Source organism: Pteropus medius, unplaced genomic scaffold (assembly GCF_902729225.1).
Source record: "Pteropus medius unplaced genomic scaffold, Ma_sr-lr_union100, whole genome shotgun sequence".
Lineage (NCBI taxonomy): Eukaryota > Metazoa > Chordata > Mammalia > Chiroptera > Pteropodidae > Pteropus > Pteropus medius.
The window spans coordinates 5,014,630-5,039,926 of record NW_024348242.1 but is presented as its reverse complement, the minus strand read 5'-3'; the positions used below and the strand labels follow the sequence as shown (position 1 = coordinate 5,039,926).

At 51.3% G+C, this 25,297-nt stretch overlaps 1 protein-coding gene and 1 pseudogene across 2 annotated transcripts in view; both read left to right on the top strand.

Moving 5' to 3' along the window:
- Positions 1-25,297, top strand: part of TMEM120B (transmembrane protein 120B) — a 35,794-nt gene that overhangs the window by 6,526 nt on the left and 3,971 nt on the right. For both annotated transcript variants that reach the window (XM_039879380.1, XM_039879379.1), the window contains exons 2-8: positions 8,003-8,121; positions 9,971-10,087; positions 10,782-10,841; positions 11,487-11,582; positions 16,832-16,921; positions 23,897-23,962; positions 24,450-24,511. In XM_039879380.1, coding sequence (XP_039735314.1) covers positions 8,003-8,121; positions 9,971-10,087; positions 10,782-10,841; positions 11,487-11,582; positions 16,832-16,921; positions 23,897-23,962; positions 24,450-24,511 — 610 coding nt within the window. The remainder of the gene's footprint in view (positions 1-8,002; positions 8,122-9,970; positions 10,088-10,781; positions 10,842-11,486; positions 11,583-16,831; positions 16,922-23,896; positions 23,963-24,449; positions 24,512-25,297) is intronic.
- Positions 4,037-4,155, top strand: LOC120616148 (uncharacterized; annotated as a pseudogene).

Sequence of the window (25,297 nt, the reverse complement as noted above, 5' to 3'; positions counted from 1 at the left end):
TGAGTAGATGACAGAGTAGGACCCCAGGAGATGCAATCCAAAGATGTCAACACAGAGAAGGACTGAATTGATCTGGGGTGGGCGTGGGGGGCAGAAATAACCAGCACAGGGGTTCCTCTCTTTGGGGGCAGGGGATGGGACTGCCACCTAGAAAGAATACATAGGGGCTTTCAACCCTATGCGCACTATTATTTTTTAAGCTGAGGGTGAGAAAATGAATGTTAATATTATGTTTCTTTTCTATTATGTCATTTTTCTGGCCTTTCTTATATGTGTGAAATATTCCATAAAATGAGCAGGAAACCAGAAAGTTATTCAACAGTACCAAAAGGTGTATAGAGAACAACAGCTCTCTAGGCTCAGCATCGGTCATTTACGTGATTATGACCATGCAAATATCATTTAATGCGGAATCGAGTCTTGTACCGTGCTTGTATTTTCTCAGAGAAGTAAGTGTCTTGACATTTGATTCTTTACTGACCATATTTCCCTTATTCGTATCCTTTCTCCCCACCGAAAGCTCTGTCTTTAGCTATCCTATCAAATGTGTTCCTTTTCTTGGATTGGTCTTGAACTAGACAGTTGTGTGTGTCTGTAGGGGGTGGGGGGGTGGGACTTGCTTTGTGCTGCAGGTCGGGTTCTTTCTCCACAGCTGCCTGTCTGCTCCGGTGCCCCCAGCACTCTGGGTTATTTTTAGAGGTAGCGACTTGATGCGAGTGTCAATCACATTTAATAAGCCAATGCTCCCTGTGCTGCGTGCAGAGCTGACTCCCAGTTTTTGGTGAGTGTCTACCGTGTTCCAATCCACTGCTGACAAGTTTAGAAGTAAAAACAGTGGTTTGGCAGTTTGGCATGCTCTTTGAAAGTCAAACATACATTTACCATAGGACCCAGCAATGACATTATATGTCCGCACAAGGACTTGTATGTGAATGATCATGGCAGAGTTATTCATAAGAGCCAAAAAGTGGAAATAACCCAAATTCCCAACAACTGGTGAATGAATAAACAAAATGTGGCATATCTATACCAAACTTTTACTGAGTAGCAATAAACAAATGCTAATACGTGCTACAATGTAAGTAAACCTCGAAAACGTTAGGCTAAGAAGCCAGACACAAACACCACATATTATATGATTCCATTTATATGAAATGTCCAGAAAAGACAAATCTATCGGGATAGGAGGGAGATGAGTGGTTGCCAGGAGCTGGCGGGGCTGGCAGGGAGTGCTAACATAGACGTAGGGATCCTCCTGGGTGATGGAACGTCCAGAACTGTGTGGGGTGATGGTTGTACAACATGGCAAATGGGTAAGAATCACTGAATTGTATACTTAAAATGAGTGAATTTTATGGTGTATAAATTATACCTCGATAAAGTTGTTAAAAACAATGGTTTAGGTTCTTAGTTTGGTGGCAAAATACCCAATATGGTTGTTTAAAGGTCTGCATTCTTGGGGGGACTGTTTATTTAGTTGCTGGCTTGATGAGGATTCTTTCAACCTGGCTCCACGTCCTTGCCCTTAACAGCTTTAAGATGACAGCACCCTGGGCAAGAGCTTGGTGATAATGAGTCTAAGATTTGTGGCTCCTCCTCTTACCTGATGTGGCTAACTCTGCCCGGGAGGAAAGCTCTTTTTTGCACCTTAATCTAGATTCTGACACTCGCTTCTGAAATGAAGACACTCAGCCCAAGTGGCAAAGGCAAAGAGTACTTGGGAGATCAAAGGCGTACCTCCTTCAGGTACAGGCCAAACCAGGGCCCAGGTGCAGTCATCAGGGCTCAGCCTCCATCTACCTCACCGCCTTGTTTTCTTCTCTGTTGGGTTTGTTCTCAGGCGAGACAGCCCCATGAGCTCTGGGCTCACACCCCGCTATCTTCAAAATCCATGGAGAAAGAGTTCCTCTTTTTCAGAAGTTGTGATAAGGAGCCCCACAACCAGTGATTCTGAGTCAACAGCGGGGTTGGGAGGCTGATGCTCTGATCGGCCAGGCCTGGGTCATATGCCCTGGAGCCCAGGCAGGGTCTGCCCACCCCCTCTCCCCCACCCCAGCCAGATCTCATAGCCCGAGTATGGGGGAAGGGTGGGTCTCCGAAGAAACTGTGGGGACTTTAACCAGAAGGGGACTAAAATGCCTGGTTGGCAAAAACAACAGAAGGCCTCCATCTGGCGACTGGTTCCATTTGAAGCCACTGGGCCGAGGTGGATGGGATAAAAGGCAAGATCGGATGTCCTCAGTGTGGTTCATCCTGCTCCTTGAAAAAGGATCTCAAATCACAGGTCCACTCAGGGGTCTGTCGGAGACACCCTCACGTGCGGAGAGTAGCTAGGGACTCCAAGGGGAGACGGGAATGGTACTCCCCCCGCACCTCTCAGAACCACCCCACGGATGGTCAAGAGGCAGCTGTTGTAAAACGCTATGGCAGCTCCTCAAAAGCATGAAACACAGAATCCTCCTGTGATCTGGCACCCCCACTTCTGAGCGTATACGCACAAGAACCCAAGCAGGGCCTCGAACAGGTATTTGCACACCCATGTTTATAGTAACATTATTCACTGTGGCCAGAAGGCAGAAGCAACCCAGGTGTCCATGGACGGATGGATGAAGAAGATGTAGTGTACACACACAGTGAAATATCATTAAGCCTTAAAGAGGAAGGGCATCCTGAGATGTGCTCCAACATGGGTGGACTTTGAAAACATTATGCTGTGTCTAAATTAAGGGACACAAAAAGACAAATCCTGTATGACTCTACTTAGATGGGGTACCTAGAGGAGTCAAATTCATAGAGATAGTGTCAGCATGGTCGTGGCCAGGAGCTGGTGGCTGATGGGGAACAGGAAATGGAGTTCTTGTTTGATGGGTTCAGAGTTTCAGTTGGGCTGATGAAAATAGTTCTGAGGATGGATGGTCGTGGTGGTTACACAACAAAGCGAATGGATTTAATGCCACTGAAATGTACACTTAAAAATGGTTAAGATGGTTGATTTTATGTGCGTTGTATCACAATTAGACAAATTAAATTAAAATGGTAAATTTTATCACAATTAAAAAAAAAGAGCAAGCGAGAGACAACTGTCTGGAGAAAAGTATGGGTCCAAGAAATGAACGGTAACCTTCTCCACTGCTGTGGGTCTGGGCTGGAATCCGCAGAGACCGGGTGTGAGCAGAGAATGCCCTGGGGGTGCAGAGCGTGTCACAGCCTTGTTTCTGACTCCTCTCACCCCAGTTGTCTTCCTAGTGGCTGGCACATCCTGAGCCAGGAGCTGAGGGCGGGAGCGGACCAGATGATTGGTCTCCAGTATTGGATCTCCCCTGAGAAGTGGTTCTGACCAATGACAAACAGACAGACCAAAAAAAAACTTTGGAGCATCAGAATGAGTCCATATACCAGGGGATAAAATTATGGGAAGGCCCATGGGCTTCCCATCCCTACCCAGTCTGATGCCTTAGGGGAGCATTAGAAATGTGCCTGTAGAAAAGTAAATGATGGCTCGGAGGGTTGGCGCGGTGTGGACAGCCGTTGTATGCCGTGGGTGGGAGTGTAAATTCGTACAGCCACTCTGTGGGCAGTTTGCCAAGAACTGTTAAAGCTGAAAACAAGCCTGTACCCTCTGACCCAGCAATTCCACCTCTCTTCCCCAGAGAGACTCTTCCCTAGAGGGGCGCTACCTCCAGCAGTGGGAATGGCTTAAATAAACTATAGTGTGTTTATAACATGAAATACTGCACAGCCGTAGAAAGAGCGAAGTACATCTGTACAGTTTCCATGGCTAGATCTTCAAGACATAGTGCTGAGGCTTCAAGACATATTGTTGTGGAATCATAGGTATATTTTGATGCTGTCGACTTTTTTTTTTTAATCAAATGTATGTGCTTTAGGGTATAAGCTATGCTGTTATAACAAAGAGATTCCCCCCAAACCAAAAGGCTGAAATGAGGTATCTTCTTTCTCATATAACAGGCCAGAGAGAGGTGGGGTCCAGGGTGAGTGCTGTTCCAGTTACTTATTGCTGCATAAAATGATAACTGCCTATGGCCACGCCACCCTGAACAAGCCCGATCCCGTCTGATCTCGGAAGCTAAGTAGAGTCGGGCTTGGTTAGTACTTGGATGGGAGACCACCTAGGAAGACCAGGTGCTGTAGGCATAAAAAATAAAAAAATAAGAGATTGTAAGCTGACAAGGTCCTGGCAATCTGTGGTCAACCAAGGGTTGCCTCGCCTAAAAAAATAAAAAATAACAAAACAAAACAAAACAAAAATCGATAACCGCATTTTGCTCATGGATTCTGTAAGTCAGGAATTTAGACAGGACACGGTCTGGGTGGCTTGACTGTGCTCTGTGGTGTCCAAGGCCTTAGCTGGAAAGACTTGGATAACAGGGACAAATCATCTGGAGGTTTCTTTACCCCTCTGGCACCTGAGTTGGAATGAAAAGGTTTGTCTTATTTGAGAATATTGATCGGAGTGTCTGCATGTGACTTCTCTATGTGCTTAGGGTTTCCATACAGCATGGTGGCCTCAGAGTCATTGAACTTTTTGCTCCAAGAGCAAGTGTTTCAGCAAATAAGGTAGAAACCACATGTCCTTTTAGGACTTTTCTTCAGAAATTGTATAGTGTCCCTTCTGCCATATATATAGCCACAACCCTATTTATATTTAAGGGGAGGGAACGGAGACCCCACCTCTCTGTGCGAGGAGTGCTAAAGGATGGGCGGTCATGTTGTAAAACCATCACAGGTTGGAAGCTCTGTCACATGAGGTCACCTGGGATCCAGGTTGGTCTGGCTGGGGGGGAAGGGACAGTGGGCTATGCCATTTGTATCACATGGCTTTCCATCTCTGGCTTCAAGGTGACTGCACCTGTTGTTGACCTATCCCAGTCAGGAAAAGAGAGAGTAGAGACCAAGCCTTTCCTTATAAAAATGTGGTTCAGAACGTACACCACTTCTGCTGGCATCCCATTGGCTAACTCTTGGCCATACTGCTACGCCTAGCTGCAAGGGAGGCTCAGAAATGCAGTCTGTAGCTGGGCAGCCATGTGCCCAGATGTAACTCTGGGGTCCCGTTGCTAAAAGGAAGTGGAGGAGAATAAGTATTATGGACCATTCGTTTTGGCAACAGTGTATTTTTCATATATACGTATGTGTATTTATGTATATGTATATAGAAATAGATCTATGTAGAATGTAGAAATACATAGATACATAGAATACAGTCTGGAAGAATGCATAGGAAAAGGTCTAGCAGAAACTGGTAACAGTGGTTACTTCCGGGGAAGGGAGAGAAGACAGGTGAGGGGTGAGTTCAAAGCTGACTCTAGCTGTAGCGTTTTAATTTTTAACAAGGATAATGTCTTCGCCTTTTACTTGAAATATGAATTCATACTGAAGAGGGCCTGGCGAGCCTCTGGCTGCTGGTGTTCTAGTCTTGGTATCATCTCCCGTGGTGGGACCCAACACCAAACGGTGCCAGGAGGTCACGTGGCCCTTTATCTTCCAGGAGCTGGCATTGCCGGGACGCTTAGGCCAAAGGCCCCACTTTCTCGAAGCCTGTCGTCTAGTCAGGGGCTCCCTGTCCCCGTCCTCCCCACGCGGCTCGGAGGGCCCCCTTTGGTACTCCCAGATATTGGCTGTACGTAGATGGCAGTTTCAGCACTGAAGGATTCAAACATGATAAAATACAGGCGGTCTCTCTTCAGAGTACTTATTAGTTACACATGGAAGGCTGGTCACTGTACAGGGGAGAAAGTGGGTGGACTCCGCCTTTTCCGCTCAATTAACGTTAACATCGTAGACACCATGTCCCTCCTGAGGGGACACGCTGGGGACACAGTGCTGCTTTAGTGGCGTTCTTGCCCCAAATGCATAACCAAAATCTAATTATGAAGAAATAACAGACAAACCTAGACGGAGGGACATTATTCAAAACAACTGGACTGAGCTCTTAAAAAATACCAACGTCGCGAAAGACAAGGAAAGGTCGAGAAACCGTTCTCGACTGAAGGAGACCAGATACGAGTGGGCGTATAAGGCAGGAGACTGAACTGGGTCCAGGATCTGGGGAGAAATTGCCATCAATGGACAGTCAGCAAAAATACGAATTCGGACACTCTTCAAGGCCATGGTATTGTGTCGTATCAAGGTCACATTTTCTGCGTTTGATCATTGTACCGCGAATGTCGCTGGTCTTAGGACATACACGAGGAAGTATTTAGGACTAAAGNTTTTTTTGGTCAAAAAAGCCAAGTAGTGAGGATTCTAGGCTTTGCGGGCCATATGGTCTCTGTCACAGCAACTCCGCTGTTGTAATTTCAGAGAAGCCACAGACGATATGCAAATGAATGGGCGTGGCTGTGCTCCAATAACGCTTATTTATGGATACTGAAATTTCAGTTTCATATATTTTTCACATGTCATGAGATATTCTTCTTTTGATATTTTTTTCCAGCCACGCAGAACCCGTTTTTAGCTTACTGCCCATACGAAACCACGTGGCTGAATCTGGCCTGAGGACTATAGTTTACTGATGCCTGATGTAGAAGAAGAACACACACACACACACACACACGCACGCACACACGCACGCACACGGGCAGAAAGCAAATATGGCACAGTGTTAACACTTGGTGAATCCGGACAAAGGATATAGGGCGTTCTTTGTACTCTCCTTACGATTCTTCTGCAAGTTTGACATTATTTAAAAAAAAATTAGAAAGAGGCAGAAGTGTCCTCTCCCGAGGCCCAGGAAGGAGAGAGCGATGGTCCTGTAAACACAGGAGTGAGCCCTCACGACGGGGAGGCGTCTGGGGCGAGGGGAGACTTGCTCCTAGCTTTATCTGCTCTCTTCATTTTCCGCGCCCCTCCCTTATCTCTTGGCTCACGCTTCATATCCAGAGACCCCGCTCGGCAGGCCTGAGGAATGAAGGTCTGGCCTCACTCTTTCACGAACCCGTTTTTCTCTCTCTCTGCTAAATGCATTTCTCCACCGAGAAAACAGCCACTTTAAATAACGTTCATTGGATTACTGTATTTCATTTCACGGTTCCTGTCCCTCACAGCGGTTTCTCCAAATTGTTGGTATTTGTCCGAGATGATCAAGTCTGGAGGGAAGGGCGTGTTTCCTGGCATGTGGCATTATTTACAGTGTTCCCTTCTCCTGGTGTAGGGGCAGTCTCTTGTATTTCCTTTGGCCTTGGGGCCCTGAGGAGTTAATTCCAGGAATGAGACGTTGAGGGAGGGTTGGCTTTAAGGGAAGAGGTATATTATTTTCTTAGTTGACTTAACCAGAACCGTCTTCATTGCCAGGATCAGGAACCCATTCTGGCCTCGGGTGGAAAGGAATTTATGAGTTTACATAACCGAGAGTGTTGGATACCATTATGTTCAGACTTGGTTCGATCCAAAGGTCGAGACAGTGCTGTGAGAATTCTGTCTCTTAACCACGTCTCAAAGTCCTGTTTGGCTTCATCCTTAGGCAGGCTCTCCCCACTCAGCAGCCCCACGTGTACCTGCCACCAGATTAGCAAACCCAGGAGAAAGAGGGTGTCTCTAAACCAACACTTGCAGCCAAAGTCCCAGGGCTGACTCTCACTGGCCCAATATGGGCCGTTTATCCATGTCAGAACCAGTCGGTTGCCAGGGGATCAGAGGATACTAATTGACCAGGCCTGGATCACATGACCACTCTTGGCACAGGGACTGTTACCTCTACTCAAACCACCTGGACTAAGAATTGACAAGAGAGAGCCCCTCAAAGTCACATTTGGTCGCGCTCATCATGAGGAAGGGTAGAACAAGCGCTATCCCATGCTGCCGTCCCCAGTTCCAGTCCCAATTTTCTCAGCCACATCATCTCTAATAGATAGTTGTAGGTGTATCGTCTTCGCCGTCAAACTCTGACCTCTGCAGCCACGTCCTCTGACACGAGCAAACCGTGACAAATGACCTGTTCGCTTTCTCTTCTACATCGTGCCCGGCCTCCTGCATCCCTCAGGAAACACACAGGATCTACAGACAGAAGCTGGACGAGCTGACGGCACTCCAGACCTTGTGTAGCAGCTCCATCAGCAAGCAGAAGACCCGACTAAAGGACTTGAAGCACACGCTCCAGAGGTAGGCGCGGCCGCATAGCAAAGAGTCAGAAACCCAGCCTCAAAATGGCGCAGGCAGAGAATGGAAATGTTAATGGAAAAAAAAACCAGGAGTGGCCTTAGGCATTGCTGGATCCAGGGGTCAAAGGGTAGTTTTAGGAATCTGGTTTTTTTTTCCCCTCTAATTTCTGCCTTCCTCTAGATTGGCTTCTCTCTCAGGCCGGCTGTCCACTCATGGTCACCGAGCTGGCCTCCAGCCTTTCTTCCTACTGGCTTGGCCAGCCCAGCAGAAGTTCTGGGTGTGATCCTCATTGGTTGGAACTGGTCATATGCCCACCTGTGAAGCAATCACTGAGTAGACCGGTTAGGCAAGACTAGGTTATATGCTCAGTTTATGGACCTGGGGGATGGGACAGGCCTTGAGCCTGTCGGAGGCGGGATGAGGATGAGAGGTAGTTGCCCAGAAGAAAGTTGTTATAAGAAGTCCCGCTGGGCAGATGAGCAGTGGGATCCTTCTCATGGGTGTCGGGGCTCCCCCCCTGGTTCACTGGTGCAGTGGGGGAGAAGTCTGGCTTTCCCCTCCCCCTCCCAGGGACATACTTGAGCTCATGACTTAGGTCAGTACCTGAGGCCAGGATCACATGTTCACTCCCCAACCCCGATGTCTTTGTAGTTTAGGACAGCCCCTCATTCCCATAGGTGAAGGGGCTAGGCTCTGACCCCCTGCCCAGGTAGACAGGGAAACAGGCTCTGAGCAGCTTTTCCCAGATTACTTACGTGGGCTGGCATTCCAGAGTGTGTGGCTCCTGGCCAGTTCCTCCCTTCCCTCGTGGACAGTTTTTGGGAAGGTTACTGATTATACCCCTAACCTTGCCTGACCATTTTGGAAATTGAGGCCCATTATTCATGGGGTAAAGTGTGGATGGTTTTATGCCATGACGTTGCCACTCTTGGAAGAACATATCTTACTGACGGCAGGACTCAAGAGTCTTTTATCTGTCTCGAGTTTTTCAGCCTTGGCGCTAATGATAATTCTTTGCTTCCGGAGGCTGTCCTGTGCGTTGTAGGACATTCCGCAGCATCCCTGGCCTCTTCCCACTGGATGCCCGTAAAATCCTCCACCCTGTCTTGACAACCAGAATGCTCCCAGACATTGCCAAGTGTCCCCCGCTGAGAACCACTGGGTCAAAAGGTTGACTCATGAGTTCAGTTCTTACACTGAGGACCCCAGCTATTCCAAGTATCCACGACTTGTTTTTCTAGTTTCGATAGTTAAATATCACCAAAGAATAGCAGTTAGACCTTGATTGGTTGGTCGCTTATATTTTCAAAGCGCCTTCCTGTCTACCATCTTAGTAATTTTTAGATTATGCCTTTAAAATAATAAGAGCCCTAGTCCCTTTGTGTCCGAGCATAGTCTGCAGAAGACCCTGACAAGTAGTTCTTCTCTCTCGTAAGCTTTCCACTTAGTTTGCTTCCGATGATTAAATCAAAGACATTTGGGGGAAAAAAAGAATAGCGAGAAGTATTGCTAGTATGTATCCACTGAGCTTGTACTATGTGTCAGATGTCATTCGGAAGACTGAGTTGCATTTACTCACTCAGTCCTCACGATGGTATTGTCTGCGAGCTAGGCCTGATGTTAGCCCTGTTCTTCAGGTGTGGAAAGTCTGGCAGAGAGGGTGAAGGGCATTCCCAAGGTCACAGGTTAGCAGCGAGCCAGCATCAAACCCAGAGAGTACAGAGGGAGGTTCGAGGTTGCGAGAAGCATTGAGACGGAAGGATGGGAGGGCAGTGCCTAGAGCTTCCAGGCTCTTCCTCCAGTCTGAGGAATGCCCCTGCTTCTCCCGCGCCCACGCCTCTGGCCGCAGGTACAAGCGCCATGCCAGTCGGGAGGAGGCAGAGCTCGTTCAGCAGATGGGCGCCAGCATCAAGGAGCGGCAGAACACCTTCTTCGACATGGAGGCCTACCTGCCCAAGAAGAACGGGTAGGCGCTGGGAGCCTACGCATACCCCCACACTCACCCCCGCCCCCGCCTTCTTGAGCAGTGGCCTAGCACACCTGGGCTTCGTGACTCCCACCTTCCTGCTGGGGCTTGAGGCTGAGGGGGGAAGGCAGAAATGAGGTGGGAAAGAGAGGCGGCTTCCTCATATGATCCCCCATGAACACAAAGGTGGCTGGCTGCCCCTGGTGGGGGGTGACTGGGAAAGCACACCAGGGGGCCTCCTGGGCCAGAAGGGTTTTATTCTCTTGGCGTTCGTTGCATGGATGTGTAAATACGTGAAAATTTATCATGTTGTATACTTAAGACAGTTATGTCTTAATTTTAAAAAGAACCCATTTTAATTGCCCTAGAGGTTGTACACATGCCTTCGCCTCATTGGCTGGAGTTTAGTCACGTGCTCACTTTAGCTGCAAGGGAGGCTGGGAAATACTATCTGTAAACCAGCTAAAACGGGGGGCGGGGCACGGGTCAGTCCCAGTTCTCATGTGTCACAGTCGTCACAGTCTCTGATCAGTATTCTCATGTGATGTGAGGCCCTTCGTACTGCTGAGGTTATTAACAGCCTGTGTTTCTCATTGACTGCTCGGTGTACGCTTCATCAGTTTAAATATTGTTGGTTGGGGCCCACTCCCCAGGCTGTTAAGGATGTGCCGGCCTCACAGGTCTTTCCTTCCAGGCTCTACTTAAATCTGGTCCTCGGCAACGTGAACGTGACCCTTCTCAGCAACCAGGCCAAGTAAGTATCCTGGACTTTAACCTGGCTTTCTTCTGGAAAGGCATTGTGCTCTTTCAACTCCTGGAGAGATGAGACCAAGCTAGAATCTTTGCATGAATGAAGAAAATGTTAACACTTGGGGCTCCGGCTCTTGGTCTTTCTGACACCCTCCTCGGTGGGCAGACCCCCCAGGGGAGGTGTCCTCTTTCCTTCACAGAGTCCATCAGTTAGGTGGATGGGACTGTCCGCTTCCTGTGAGAAGTGGCCCCTGCTCCAGTTCATGCCTTAGCGTACACTTTTAGGAAGCAGACAGTCACGTCCACCCCAAAATCTATCAGTTTCTAGGAAAACGGAGCCATGGAGTTTCCCCTGCTGGAACTGGCTGGGGGAGGAGACTGTGTCCCTACTCCTCGGTCATCCCCATCATGCCCTGGAGTCCAGGGACATCGGAAGTTTAGCACTTCGGCCCTCGTTCCCTGATTGTCACCATTCATTCAATGCCAGCTCCCTTCCTTAGTGGGACCGGAAGGTCCTTGTGGGACGTGGGTGGCAATAAGTCAAGGATCAGATGGGGTGAAGGTCCTACCCCCCAGATGGGATATAGTTCTCTTGCTATAAGTATAGTAATAGCTACACAACCTCTCCTGGGGGTGTCTGCTGCCGCAGGTTTGCCTACAAGGATGAGTATGAGAAGTTCAAGCTCTACCTGACCATCATCCTGCTCCTGGGCGCCGTGGCGTGTCGCTTCGTCCTTTACTACAGGTAAGACAGCGTGACAGCGTGACAGGCATGCAGGGGGCAGAGCAGTGGCCACGAGAGAGGGACCCGGGGTCTCTCCTGCACCTGCAGTGTTTGGCGTGACAAGATGTAGATAGAGAAGAGCCATTTCTCATGAGAAGTAGCAATCCCGTCCACCCTACCTCTGTCCATTGAATATCTGCGAAATGGCTACTGGATATGCCTTACAACGTCATGATTAAAAAAGGGGCCAGTGTGGCATATTTATGTAATGGAATTCCGACGTATGCTACAAAGCACACAAATCCTGAAAATACTGTTACGTGAAAGAAGCTGGTCGCAAAAGGTCACATATTGTATGATTCCAATTATATGAAATATCCAGAATAGGCAAATCCATAGAGACTGAAAATACATTCGTGGTTACCAGGGCAAATGGGGCGTGACTGGTCGTGGGTAAGGAGTTTCTCCTGGAGCGATGAGAATGGTCCAAAACTAGATGGTCGTGATGGATACACAGCTCTGTGAACATACGAAGAAAACCTTGACTGAATGTGTACTTTAAAAGGGTGAATTTTATGGTATGCGAATTATGTCTCAATCACAGAAAGGACGAGAGGAAAAAGGAAAGGAAGGAAGGGGGAAGGAAGGAGTGAACAAAGAATGAAAAACAGAGAAAGAAAAAGGAGAGAGGCATGGGTCACAGACCGTCTGGGCTTGAATCCTGGCTTCGAGACGCCTTGGCTGTTACCATGGGCCGGTTCTCCCTGGGGGCCTCAGTCTCCGTCTGTAAAGCGAGGGTGACACCAGTGCCTGCCTCACAGGGTGGTTGTGACAGTTCAGTGTGTCAACGCTGACCGGCCCAGTGCACGGCGCCTAGCAGTGCTCGAGGGCATCAGCTGGCGGTGTCTGAGCAGGACAAGGCCAAGTCTGGGGGCTGAAGCTGTGCCGCCCAGTGGGGGAGGGTTCGCTTCTCCCTGTCACCCTGAGTGTGCTGCCTCAGCGGAGGTGGCCAAGCACAGCGTGGGCATTCGGCCCACGTGTTAAGGGTTTATTTCTTTGCAGGCGCTTGGCTGGGAGTCCAGTCGCTGGTCTGGCCTCTTGAACGTCCAAACAAAGGCTCTTTTAGACCCTGGGCCTGTGCCCGCCCGCTGCCTCAGGCCTGGCCCGTTTCGCTGGAGGGCAAAGGTTGCCCACATCAGCCACGCCTGCTCACATGCCCTCTGGAAGGAGGTGAAAGTTCCTCCTGAGCAACCAGATTGCCCTGCACTGGGACCTCTAGGGCCCTCAAAGGGCAGGCCTGGGGCATGGGGTCCAGCTCTAGGGATCTCGTTCCCATTTCTCCCCTCTGCAGTGGTCTCCTAGGGGACTTGCAACCCAGCGGCACAAGCTGGCCGGCTCGAAGCAGCGGGCGCTGTCTGCTCCCAGTCCCGAGGCCGGAAGTCTGAAATTGAGGTGTCGGGGGGACTGAGCTCCCTCCGAAGGCTGCAGTTCTTTCTCGCCGCCGCCCGCTTCAGGCGGGCGCTGGCCACCCTTGGCTTAAAGCTGTTTCACTCCAGTCTCTGCCTCGTGTGCCTCAGGCCTGTCACGTGGCCTCCTTCCCTGTGTGTCCCTTGAGTCTCCTTCATGACCTTCTCACGAGGACACTGGTCATTGGCTTTAAGGCCCGCTATGACCCAGGATGACTTCATCCTAACTCATTGCCTTTACAGAGACCCCATTTCCAAATGAGGTCATATGCATGTTTTCAGGGGGCACTAGTCGACCCAGTACACTTTCTGTGGGTTAAAAATAGGACAGGGAGCGGGGCCGGACAGGTGTCAGGACCCTCTGCGCCTCTCCCACAGGGCGGCCTGCCCTGCCGTCTAACCGTGGACGAATACCCTCACCTCTCCTGGCCCGGGTTTCTTCACGCAGAAAGTGAGGCTAAGGGGAGCTGCTTGGCAGGATGGTTGCGAGGACTAGATAAAGGCGTTCAGAAGAGCGCCCGGCACCTGCGCGCTGTCCCGTGTCGTTCTGGGCTAAGCCAGGGCGGGCAGGCAGGAGAGCACAGCCTGCTGTCCCGTGTCGTTCTGTGCTAAGCGAGGGCGGGCAGGCAGGAGAGCACAGCCTGCTGTCCCGTGTCGTTCTGTGCTAAGCCAGGGCGGGCAGGCAGGAGAGCACAGCCTGCTGTGCCGTGCGTCCCAGGAGCAGGAGTCTCTTTCCTGACTGACTCTTGCCCCCTTGGGACTGTTTCCTTGCTGGAGGCCCCACCCAGGGGTCCTCCCACGGTGCCTAAGTCCACAGCTGGGCCTGGCCGGCCTCCTTCACAGCTGGGGGTTCCAGGCCCAGCTCCACCACTCACGAGGTCAGCACTAACTACTGGGAACTTGCATTGCATTGGCCTCATAGGACCTCTCGTAGAGCCCGTGGCCTGTCTGTGTCGGCTTCCTCCTCTTGCCTGAGGGCCAGAGGACGCCTGCTCTGTCCGTGCTGCCTGGTCTTTCTTCAGGTTTCGGCTGGAGGGTTCGGTGTGTCCTTCTGCTGCCTTCAGGCTAAGGAGCTGCATCTGGTTAGGAGGGCCCTCTGTCCAGATGGGGTTTTGAAGCAGACAGCAAAGAGGCGGTCAGCTTGGGTTGGGGGCGGGGGGCTTCGCGTGGCTCTCGCTCCAGTGCTCACCAGCTGTGTGGCCCTGGGCAGCTCACTTCCCCTCTTCCGAGCCTCAGTTTCTTCATCTGTACAGTGGGAAGTCGTGTTCAGTTTGGGCTCCCTCAGAAGACAGCTCCCCAGGAAAAGCATTTGAATGACAGGATTTTATTCAGGAAGTGATTCCAGGAAACGCAGGTGGGGAATGGGAAGGAGGGAGGAGAGGTCGTCCTGCGGGTACCTGGAGTTCGGTGCTGCCGGGGAGCGGGGGACAGTGTAGAGTGTCCCTCAGTTATGCCACCTGAGGGGCGAGGGAGCAGGGGGGTTTGACCTTCCACTGCTGTTGTTCAGGGGGAGTCAGGGACCTCTCCCACCGTGGATTACTTCTGTCTGCCCCTCGTGCCAGCAGAGGGAGCACAGGGGCCTGAGAAAGCCCCCAGGTGAGCCAGGAGGGGTGGCGGGTTCTGGGCATGAGTGTGCATGTGCGCCTGCCACAGGGACCAGTTCTGTAGGGTCGTTGGCGGGTCTGTAGAGACCGTCTGCGTAGAACACCTGCAACATTGCACGTTCTCGGCGGTCAGAGCTGGCCTCGAGTGGCGGACCGAAGGATGGTCCCCAGAGGCGCACACCTTCTGGCACCTGACGTGGCGGGAGGTCTTTGCAGGTGGATTACGTTAAGGATCTTGAGACGGCGGATGATCCTGGATTATCCAGTGGGCCCAGTGTAATTACTAGCGGCCTTATAAGAGGGAGACAGGAGGGCCAGTGTGACAGAAGGAGGCGTGGTGACAGACGCAGAGGTCAGAGTGACAAGACGAGGAATTCAGGAGGCCTCTCGGAGCTCAAAGAGGCACGGCAAGGGCCTCGCTCCCTGGGCCTTCGGAAGAAGCGCAGTCCTGAGGACCCTTTCGGACTCTGACTGCTAGAGCTTTAAGAGAATAATCGCGCGTTGCTTTGAGCCGCTAAGCGTGTGCCCACGTGTTGCAGCAGCAACAGAAACTCACGCACTTCAGCAGAACAGAGAAGCCCAGCACCTTGGGCATGTCCCTAAAGTGCCAGGGCCATAAAGCTTTAGTTTTACTTCTCTCTTTACTGATAAGATAGAGGAAAACAACAGCGAAAAATATCCTGGTCCCCACCACTCGCTACGGGGCCCGACTGGAGGTGAGCGCAAAAGTCAGGATCTCGGTGGCCCTCTGCTCTGGGGCTCCTCCCTGCTCCCCTGCCCCCCACTTCCGTCCAACTCAAGCGAGACGTTGATTTTCTCAGTTAGGTGTCTGAGACCCATTTCTCAGACTTTGGACACTCTGTGGTGCTTCTAACATGACCCTAGGGAACATGCACAGGTCTTCCTAGGCTGCAAGCACTGTCCTCAGTACCTCACGCATTAAGTTCAGCGGGTGCTCACGGCAGCCTCCACGGGGCGCAGGGGAGGCTGTTACTCTCCCCACGTCACGGATGGGGACGTGACAGTGCGGGAGAATCCCTAGGTTGTCCAGGGTCCCCCAGCTGGCAAGAGGTAGAGTCTGGATTTGAACTCGGGCCATGAGTTTGCAGAGCCTGTGCCCGACTCTCCCGAGATTGCCTCTGCGGGCGACAGTTCAGCAGGGCTGGGGGCTGAGAGCCCGTCATTGTGTCACATAGCTTAAAAGACAGCTTCCGACATCTTTTATTATTGTTAGAGTCGTATCTTCCCAGGGCCATTGTAGTTGGGGAGAAGGGTCACCCAGTTCAGGGGCAGAAACGGAGTAGGGGACGGGACAGCGGTGTTTTCCCTCCCCGCGGACAGATAGCACCCGCTGCCGTCACTTCTGTCCCCTGCCGAACGGATCTGTGTGACTCTGGGAGGTACAGAAGCACTTCCGAATTGGGTCGGAGATAGAGCCTTCATCCAGGTCTTGTCAGAGAGACCGGTTGTGGTCGGGGGGCCCTCTGTGGGGCCGTCTGCTGCAGGCTCTCCCAAGATCCTTCACCCGGAGTGCTCACGGAGGGGACCAGCCTTCCCGTTTCACAGACGGCAAAGCCGAGGCCAGGCCGGTCTCTGACAAGGTCACACGGAGCGTGTCTGCCAGCCCTCCACTTTGACCCGGCCGCAGCACAGCTCCAGCCACCCAGTCTGTCTGCCTTTAAGGCCTGCTCTGCCCAGCTCCTGGCTGTGGTCACCGTCCAGGGGGCGGGAAGTTCTTAAGTTCATCTTACAGACAATTCAGGCCGTAAGAATCGTCTGTAATGAAGTTTACTGAACGTTTAAGGGGACAGAGGGAGTTGGGGTCTTGACAATGCTGACAGTTTCAAGTAGCATCTTGAGTTTTCTGCTTGAAGTCCTTCTGTTTCACATCAGACGTAAGAATTCCGAAGGGAGCCAGGTCGTTGTGGGCTGAATGGCCAGGGGAAGAGGGGGGATCCTGAGCTAGAGCCGTAAGGGCAGCTAGGATTCAGGGAGAAAGATGAGGAGAGGGGCAGGCGTTCTGGGTGGAGAGAAGATGCCTCAGAGGCCGGACCCCCTCTGCCTCGCGGAGGGTTGGGGGTTCTGAGGCACACCCGTGTGGGCCGCCCTCGGCCTGGCCGGCTGTCCTGAGGTGGCGCTGGGGATGGCCGACCCTGGCACTCATGCCTGCTTCACGCTCAGGACTGCTTCTCCACACCAGGGTGACAGACGAGCTCTTCAACTTCCTGCTGGTGTGGTACTACTGCACCCTGACCATTCGGGAGAGTATTCTCATCAGCAATGGCTCGAGGTAAGTGGGGGCCTTGCTTTGAGGGGGTGTGGTGGGGGGGAGAAAGAACTGTCTCAGAGGGGAGGCAGGTGAGGGCTGTCATCCTCGGCCGGCCTCGCCCCCTTCTTCAGAGGCGTCTGTAACTGTTCATACCCAGAGCGGAGGAAAACTGCTTACCAGAAACCCTAACTCAAATGGGCTCAACATAACAGGAAATTCATTGTCTCATGTCAAGGACAGGTCTGTTGGGGCTGACTTCAGGTAAGGCTTCATCCAGGTGCTCAGCGTCATCAGGACCCAGCTTCTTGCGCTCACCTACGCCTTCTGCTGTGTTGTCTTTATTCTCTAGCTCCATGTAGGGGCATCTAGCGGCTCCGGACTCACATCTTTACTTTCAGCATGAAAGGGCACGTTCCTCTCTTCCCAGAATCTCACTGGGTGCTATTGGCGCTTACTGGGTCACGTGCCTGTCTCTGAACCAATCACTGTGGCCAGAGAATGTGCTGCTACGATTGGCTGGGCTTGAGCCGTATGGCCACCCCTGTGGCCGTCACTGGAAACCTAGAAGCTGCATGTCAGGAAGGGAATGGTTCCCCAGAGGACAACTAGGATACTGTCACTAGTGGGATGAATGGATTCTGGTGACAAGACTGGGTGGTCTCCCATAGAAAGATGAGAGAGTCTCAGGACTCAGTTAGTATCCATGCTTGCCTATTTTCCATAGTTCTGATTCCTTTTTGCGGTGGCCATTTGAAACCCCTTCATACCATTCTTGTCCTTGTCCTTTCCTGAAACAAAAGGAACAACCTCTGCCCCCCTCCAGGGGGCTAGTCAGGAACAACCAGGAGCTATGTGTTTAAGATTGGGACATCTGCCAAAACCCCAGATAATTTGCCGCCTTCTCACTTTTCTGCCCAGTGGTCTCCTGGGTCAGATCCCTGCTCTGCCGGGCCTTTCCCATAGAGCCGTGAGGTAAGGGCTGGGGGGACGGTGGCTGTCAGGTACGTGGCCCTGTAGCGGGCAGCCTTTTAGAAAAGATCAGTGTTTCTCAAACTGCCCTCATTCCTGTCTCATCTGCACCATTTTTGCCATGTCCATATATCACCTAGATGATAATTTCCCCACATTTTAAATCGATCTTCCCCTTTTTTTTTTTTTTTACTTAAATATTTATTTTAAAAGGACACTTTATTTCACCACCATTCATGGAAAACCAGCATCAACTGCAGGAAAGGGGAAGTAGTATAAAAATATCTTTTTGTTTTCCTTGTCTAATTTTTTTTAAGTCAATCATTCTTGCTTCCTGAAGGCTCTGAGCCTGAGCTCTGCTCTCTCATGTGTGTGTATTTGTGTGTAAAGCCGGAGATGCGCAGATCTTGAGAGGCATTAAAGATGTCCTAGCATCTAACCAAGACTCCTTGACTTAATCAGGAGAATGGAAGGAGAATGGAAAAGATAATTCAGTATCATCTAGTGCTACACCCGAGTTATCATGCAAAACTTGGCGGTACGTGCCCCATGCTTTGGGAAACACTGAAGTAGAAAATCTTACCAAATAATAGCATTGATAGTTCTCCTGAGTTTTAGTATCTTTCTGCTGTTGGGTATGGTTGGGGGAGAGCCACAGTAGTACATAGTGGGGAGATGGGCCAGGGCAAGGCCTTCTTGGTGCTAATCCTCTTCCTGTACCCATGGGCCTACTGTCAGGCTTGGAGTTTCCCCCTTCTGATGGACTCATATTAAGAGTGTTCTGGGGCATATTGTGTCTCTAATGGTCACTGACATTTTAGTAAGAGCTACTCTGGTCTGCTCTTTTTCTGGTATGACAAGCTGTGGATGGGGGCGTTACCAGAGAAAAGGGAGCACAACTGAGTGGAGGTCCCTACAAGTGTGGGGCACACCAGAAAAAAGAGGATGAGGACAAAGGGGGGAAGAAATGGAGTTCCAAAGGCAAGCCTTATTTGCCTGATGCTTTAGCAGGGGCTTTTGGCGGGGCTTCCTTGGAGCTTGTGCTCTGACAGGACAGCAGGAAGGGTTGTCTCCGAGCTTGTAAAGCAAAGCTGTGGATGTGGGTCCATTCTGCCCCCATCTGTCATTAACTACACATTTATCAAGCGTCTCCTAGGTGCCAGACTTATCTAGGGACTCCAAGATAGGTCACACCCTGTGCCTTTTGGGAACATTCATAGAGTTTTTTTTTTTTTTAAAGGCCCATTAATGGCAAATATAGTTCAGTAATCTCAAGTTGTAATGGCACCTTTCCTCTAGTCCTGTCCTGCCACTCTGGCCTGGGGCAGGGGTTTGGATGTGGTGGCACTGGGGAGTCTGGAATGGGTGGGGTGGGCCTGTAGGTGCCTCATCTATACAAGAATGACTATGGGAATTGTAGCCAATTTGTGGGGGAGGGCGTACGGCAGGTGGGCTGGATCTAGCTGACCAAATCCCTGACTCATCTTCAACATCTCTTGGATATTTAGCGTCCTTCCTCCCCCAGCTCCTTCCCAGAGCTCATTTCTCTTGGGGGCAGGCAAGGTTTCCCCTCACATTTGGGCCTTACCAGAGAATAAGAAATGCACAGCTAAGAGCACAATGAGGAGGAGGAAGAAGGGGGTCAGATTGGGATGGATTCTACCTCTTTCATCTCTGAAGTGTCCCAGGGGAGCTCAGGAGCTCAGGGTTTGTACCTGAGCCCATGGTCTTTGTGAAAATGAATCAAACCCAAGTTCTGCAATGAGGCAAGGTCCTTGGAGCTGTACCAGTGTTCTAAAGACAGGTGGAGCTGGGCCATGTGGGCTTCCTAGAGGCTTGCTGCCCAGCTTTGGTCTGACTGAGCCTTTTTCATCGTGTTCCTGGTTGCACCTGAGGCCTGAATGAGGGCTGTGGTCAGGGAAGCAGGCCTAGAGACGTAGGGGTGTGGCAGGACTCCCCCATCGTGGCATAGTGCCACCCTTGCTCTGTGTCTGATGCCTCCCATGTGAGATGTAGCTCATTAGCTCAGTACAATAAACAAGTCAACTTCCCTTGCAAATTCTGCAATTGATGGAAAACTACCTAAGAGAAGTAAACATGAAGGGGATTTATAGGAGCATAAATAGTTCAAGGAGGTGAAAAGGTCTCAAACGATGTCAATAACCTCCTACCTACCTATTTTGTTGTCCCCTGCACTGATTCCCAGCAGCCCAGGTCAGCATCCTACTGGATCAGCAATCCCAGAGGAGCTTCTTTCCTCCACAAGTCTAGCTGTAGTCTTGAGATAGACTTCTGATTGGTTAGGCTCAGGTCACATGCTCATCCTTGAGCCAATCACTGAGGCTGGAGGGATGCAGCACCCTGATTGGCTGGCTCTGGGTCATGTGCCCAGTTATATATCCTAGCTCCTCTCCAGTCACCCAGACTGAGTCAGGGAGTGACTTGGTTCCCTGAAAGGAAGCGGAGTCCTGGAACCATAATGGGGGGTGATTGACAGGCAAAACATCAGATGTACTCTACAGTTAATTCTGGGCCAGGACGAATAATGGATTAGGGATCATATTCATTTTCCTGGCAAGTCGGCCTATGGGCACCTGGCTCTAATGAGCTGTTGTAGGGATATTTCCCGGGATACAGAGGTGTAGGGGTGGCAGGCAAGGGAGGGATCCTCAGGGTAGAAGCCATTTCTTTAACTGCCCAGATTACCAGAAGCACAAAGCCAGAAACAGCCCGGGGTTGAATAGTGGCTGGTGCACATAGTCAAACATCACTATCCATACATATTTCCTACAAATGTGGACAAAATGCCCTGAAGGGAGGGCCGTGGTCTCCCGGGCACAATCCCCATATACCAGGACATGCTGTCCCTACGTTCTGGCAGGCGTGCACCACTCTTCCTGGGCCATCTATTGTCTGCTTATTAGCCCACTAGCCCCTGCAAGCTTCATTTCCGTGGCAAAATGGGCCCAGAGACCGACTGCTAATAAGTGCAGGTTTCTTTTCGGAGTGACAAAATTGTCCCCAAACTGATTGTGCTGACGGTTGCACAACTCTGCGAATATATACTTTTAAATGAGTGAATTGTATGGTACCTGAATTATATCACAATAAAACTATTATATAAACATACACACGTGCACAAAACCTACCCAGAGCCCTGGAGTATGCAGATGGACCAATGGGGCTGGGAAGAAGCGACTCCGAGCCTCTCCCAGGGCCGTTGAGCTGTGTTTATTGGTGGCAGCTGTCATTGCTGTGCTCCGGGCACTGCAAGCTGTGAAATTAAAAGCTGCTGCTCAGCAAAGCTGGCTGTCCAGAGCCTGAGTCTGGCTCAGGCCGTTCCCAGATGGAGAAGAGGGCATTTCTCAGGGGAGCTTTGGAGAACAGGACAAAGGAACGTGGGGCTTACCAAGACCCGAGGACTTGCATGTGGCTTTGCAGAGAACTGAGGAGGTTCCAGAGAAGCTTCTTGGGCGTTCTTCAAGCTGAAAGTCTGAGGATGGGGCCAACTGCCTTTTCTATCAGATTAGTGCCGGGGCCCCTCATAGATTCTGACAGGCAGGACAGACGTGGGGCGGGAGAGACTGGGAACAAAGAAGTGGATGGATGTTTTGTCTTGTCCTGTGAATTCACATGGCACCTGCAACCATCTCCTGTCATCTCTGTGCTGGTGGCATTCAGACCAGCTGCGGCTTTCACCAGCCGCACCTCCGGGACCTCACTTTATCCAACATTTATTAAATGCCTACTGTTTACCTAGTGCTGTTAGTGCTAGGAATAAAGGAAAAAGCCTTATCCCTCACCATAACCCTTGAGGGACCCACAGGCCATTATCTGAACATTTAATTTACGCCCAGAACTATTGTGGGCTGCAAAGAGAAGGGATGAGTAAGATTCGGTTTCTGCTCTTATGTCTACGTTCTGATTGAGATGTTTTAAGACCGCGCAAACCCACATATTAGGATGAAGCAAGTGAAGACCTCGGTGACACATCAATTTTCACCTAATTAGTTGGAGGGTTTAGGGAATCAAATATTCCCTACTGCTGATGGGGGCATAAATTGGGATAGCAATTTTGGAGGGTAATTTTGACAAGTCCCAATGAACACACCCTCTGAGCCAGCCGTCCCCCTTCTTAGAGAAACAGTGTCATCACACTAGGGGACTTCCACAGAATGTTGTGGCAACATCGAGGATGATAGTGACGATCGAGGAACAGCCAAGAAGACTGTGGCAGAGCCACATCCTGAAATGTGATGTGGCATTTAAGAAGCCAGTGACAGGTCTATAGGTACTGGCCTGGGAGTCAAGACAAGAGAGCAAGTTACAGGACAGTTTTGGCTAAAAAGAAAGCCTAATCCAGCAGCTCATCTCTGGAACCAGCAGATCTCCAGTGTTTTCTTCTGGTGGGCCTCCATCCCAGTCCACTCCTGAGAGTGAGTCCTGGAGGGAGGTGGGTTGATTGCTGCCGTGGATGCCTCAGGCGTCCTGGTCACTACCGCTCAGTCCTTGGGAGGATGAGCTCGGCCGCTCTCAGGCTGCATTTGGCCAAGCGCATCCCTGCCATGTAGTGTTCAGATAACTGAGCTCTGGTAGAGGAGTCGGGGAAGGCCAGAGAGGCCTGAGACACTCAGGGACTTTGACAGGCACAGGCGTGAGGGCCCAATGCTCATCCTAGGCTGCCCCTGACACTGAGGAGGGGGTGTGACAACCATGTTCCCTCCCCAGTGCAGAGTGAGAGCCCTGAGCCGGGGGAGTGCCGAGTTCTGACAACAGAGTCCCCACAGCTTCTGGGCTGGGTGAAATCAATTCAGGGCGAGACGACGGCCTCTGTGACAGAGCAGCAGATGAGCCCAGGGCGCAGGGCTCCCATGGAGCAGCTGCGTCTGGCATGGTGCGACGTGCTGCGTGTGCGGCCCGTCATTTCTCTGTATCTGTCCGGGATGACGTAGGTAGCTGCAGCTCTGTGTAAATGTGTGTGGGTGTGTGTGTGCTGGGTTTATCACTGAGCACCTGCTCGGAGCCAGGTAGCACGGGTACATCGATGAACCAGACAGACAGGATCCCTGCTCTTCTGGAGTTTACATCTGAGTGGGAGAAGGGATTCAGAAAAAAAAATGAGGAAAAAAAAAAATTCAGACAGCGGTGAGTACCATGGAGAAGATGAAACAGGGGCAGTGTGATCCGGTGTGGGGCTGCCTGACTGTTGTAGATAAGGTGCTCGGAAGGGGGTTCTTGGAGCAGGTGACAGTTGGTCCAAAACTTGAATTTTGACCAGGAGCCAGGCAGGCCAGCGTGTCGGAGCAGAGAGAACAGCAAGTACAGATGCCCGGTCAGGCAGCTCGGCTGCCACGACAAAATACACGGCCCGGGCAGCTTAAACAACGGAGAAAGATTTTCTCACAATTCTGGAGGCTGTCAGTCCAAGACAAGGGGCCAGCAGGTTGGTTTCTCTTGAGGCCTCTCCTTGGCTTGCCAACGGCCCCTGTGTCCTCATGTGACCTTTGCTCTGTGAGTGTGTGCACTCCTCCTGTCTTATAAGGATCCCAGTCCTGTTGGACCAGGGCCCATCTTGTGACCTCATGTAGCCTTAATTATCTCATCAAAGGCCCCACCTCCAAAAACCATTGCATTGGGGGCTAGGGCTTCAACATATGAATTTTGGGGGAAGACAGTTCAGCCCGTAGCAGGCCCTGAGGTAGCAGTGGTCTTGGTGAGTTCAAGGTGGAGATGACAGGGAGGTGGGGCTTGCAGTCACCTGGAAGTTAGGGCTATGTCCTGAGGGTAGCTGGAAGCCACCCGGAGGCCCGAGTGCTTCTGCAGGCTAATCGGTGGGTGGCTTATGTGTGGCTGGCAGTGCATCTCTGCAGGACAGGGTGAAGGGCCAAGTCATGGCATGGATCTACTTCATGGCAGTTTCCAGGCTGCAAAGCAGCCCCTGCACACGTCTGCGGGAAGCTGGGAAGCTGGGGGACACCTGTGTTTCTCCCCGCTTCAGTTCCTTTTCCTTCTCTTGTTCTTGCCAAGAATTAAAGGCTGGTGGGTGTCTCACCACTACGTGTCCACCTTCCTGTCCGGAGTGATGCTGACCTGGTGAGTGTCTCCTGCCTGCCTCACCCCCCTCGACTCCCCACGTGGGGACCAGTGGAGGATGAGGGCACTCCGATGGGGCTTTCGAAGGCCATGGCCTGGCTGACTTTGGAGCCATGAAGAAAGTGTGAGCTTAGAGCTGGCCCGCAGGGACCCCCTTCCCCAAGCCAGCTGGGGAGTTTCCCGGGGAATGTCCTGTCCTGCTGGCAGGGGCCCAAGTGACTGGAGCAAGCACAGGGGTGAGGCTGTGGCGCCGAGGACACCGAGATGCGGAGAGGGGGAACAGATGGGGCTCCGCTGGTTCCAGAAGGGACTTGGAGAGCGAGGGCGTTAACTGGGTCTAGCCCCAGGGACACTGGCGGTAAAGGGGGTAGGAATCGGGGACCTCGGTTTAATCGTGAAAGCTTTTCTTATCTCTTGGTCGGACCGGGGTGGGCGGGGAGAACTCTGATCTCGTGGCACACCTGACCTTTGCCTCTCTGCTCTGCAGGCCTAATGGACTAATTTATCAGAAGTTTCGCGACCAGTTTTTAGCGTTTTCCATTTTTCAGAGTGAGTGTCTCTTGCCTAGATTCTGGGGTGGTGGGGTGGCTGTGTCTTTTGTGGGAGGAAGTGGAGATTGGGGGAGGTCCCTGGCCAGCCTGGGGCAGGGGAGGGTCCCAGAAATCCAGAAAAGAGCTCTCTGCGCCCCAGATGAACTCCATCCTTCCGCCCAGTCCCCAGCCCGGGGAGGGCGATGCCCTGACCCACCCCCACACCTTGGAGCGCCAGTCACTGCCTTCCCCGCCCACCCCCAGACCAGAACTGGACCAGTGTCGACCTCTGGGAACTGACTGGTGTTGAGGGCACTAACTTTGTTTTCCTCAGAATGGAAATATGTTCTTTTTCTCGTGTAAGAAAAGCTCTGGATTTACATACAATGCCCTGGTCCCAGGGGTCGCCTCTGGAAAAGGGGAGCTTGGAGGGATGGGGACGGGGGAGAGACTTCCTTTTCACCAAGCACCCCTTTGTTCTCTTTGAATTTTATACCGTGTGCATATTGCCTATTCAAAAAGTACAATTTAATTTTTAAATAAAACCCTGGGTACAAATAAGCACAAATATATAAAGCTGAGAATGAAAATTACGTACAATCCCGCCCTCAGGGGGCGACCACTGTAAATAGATCCGTATCCTCTCAAACAGTTGTTCGTCAGCACGTACACACACATGTGCTGCATTATGCACAGTCTACCAACGAGCGACCCCTCTGTACTCAGAGCCGACCTTACAACCTGGGTTTTTTTCTTTTAACAATGACCCTGGGCATTTTTTTCATGTGGAAACACAGTACTCTCC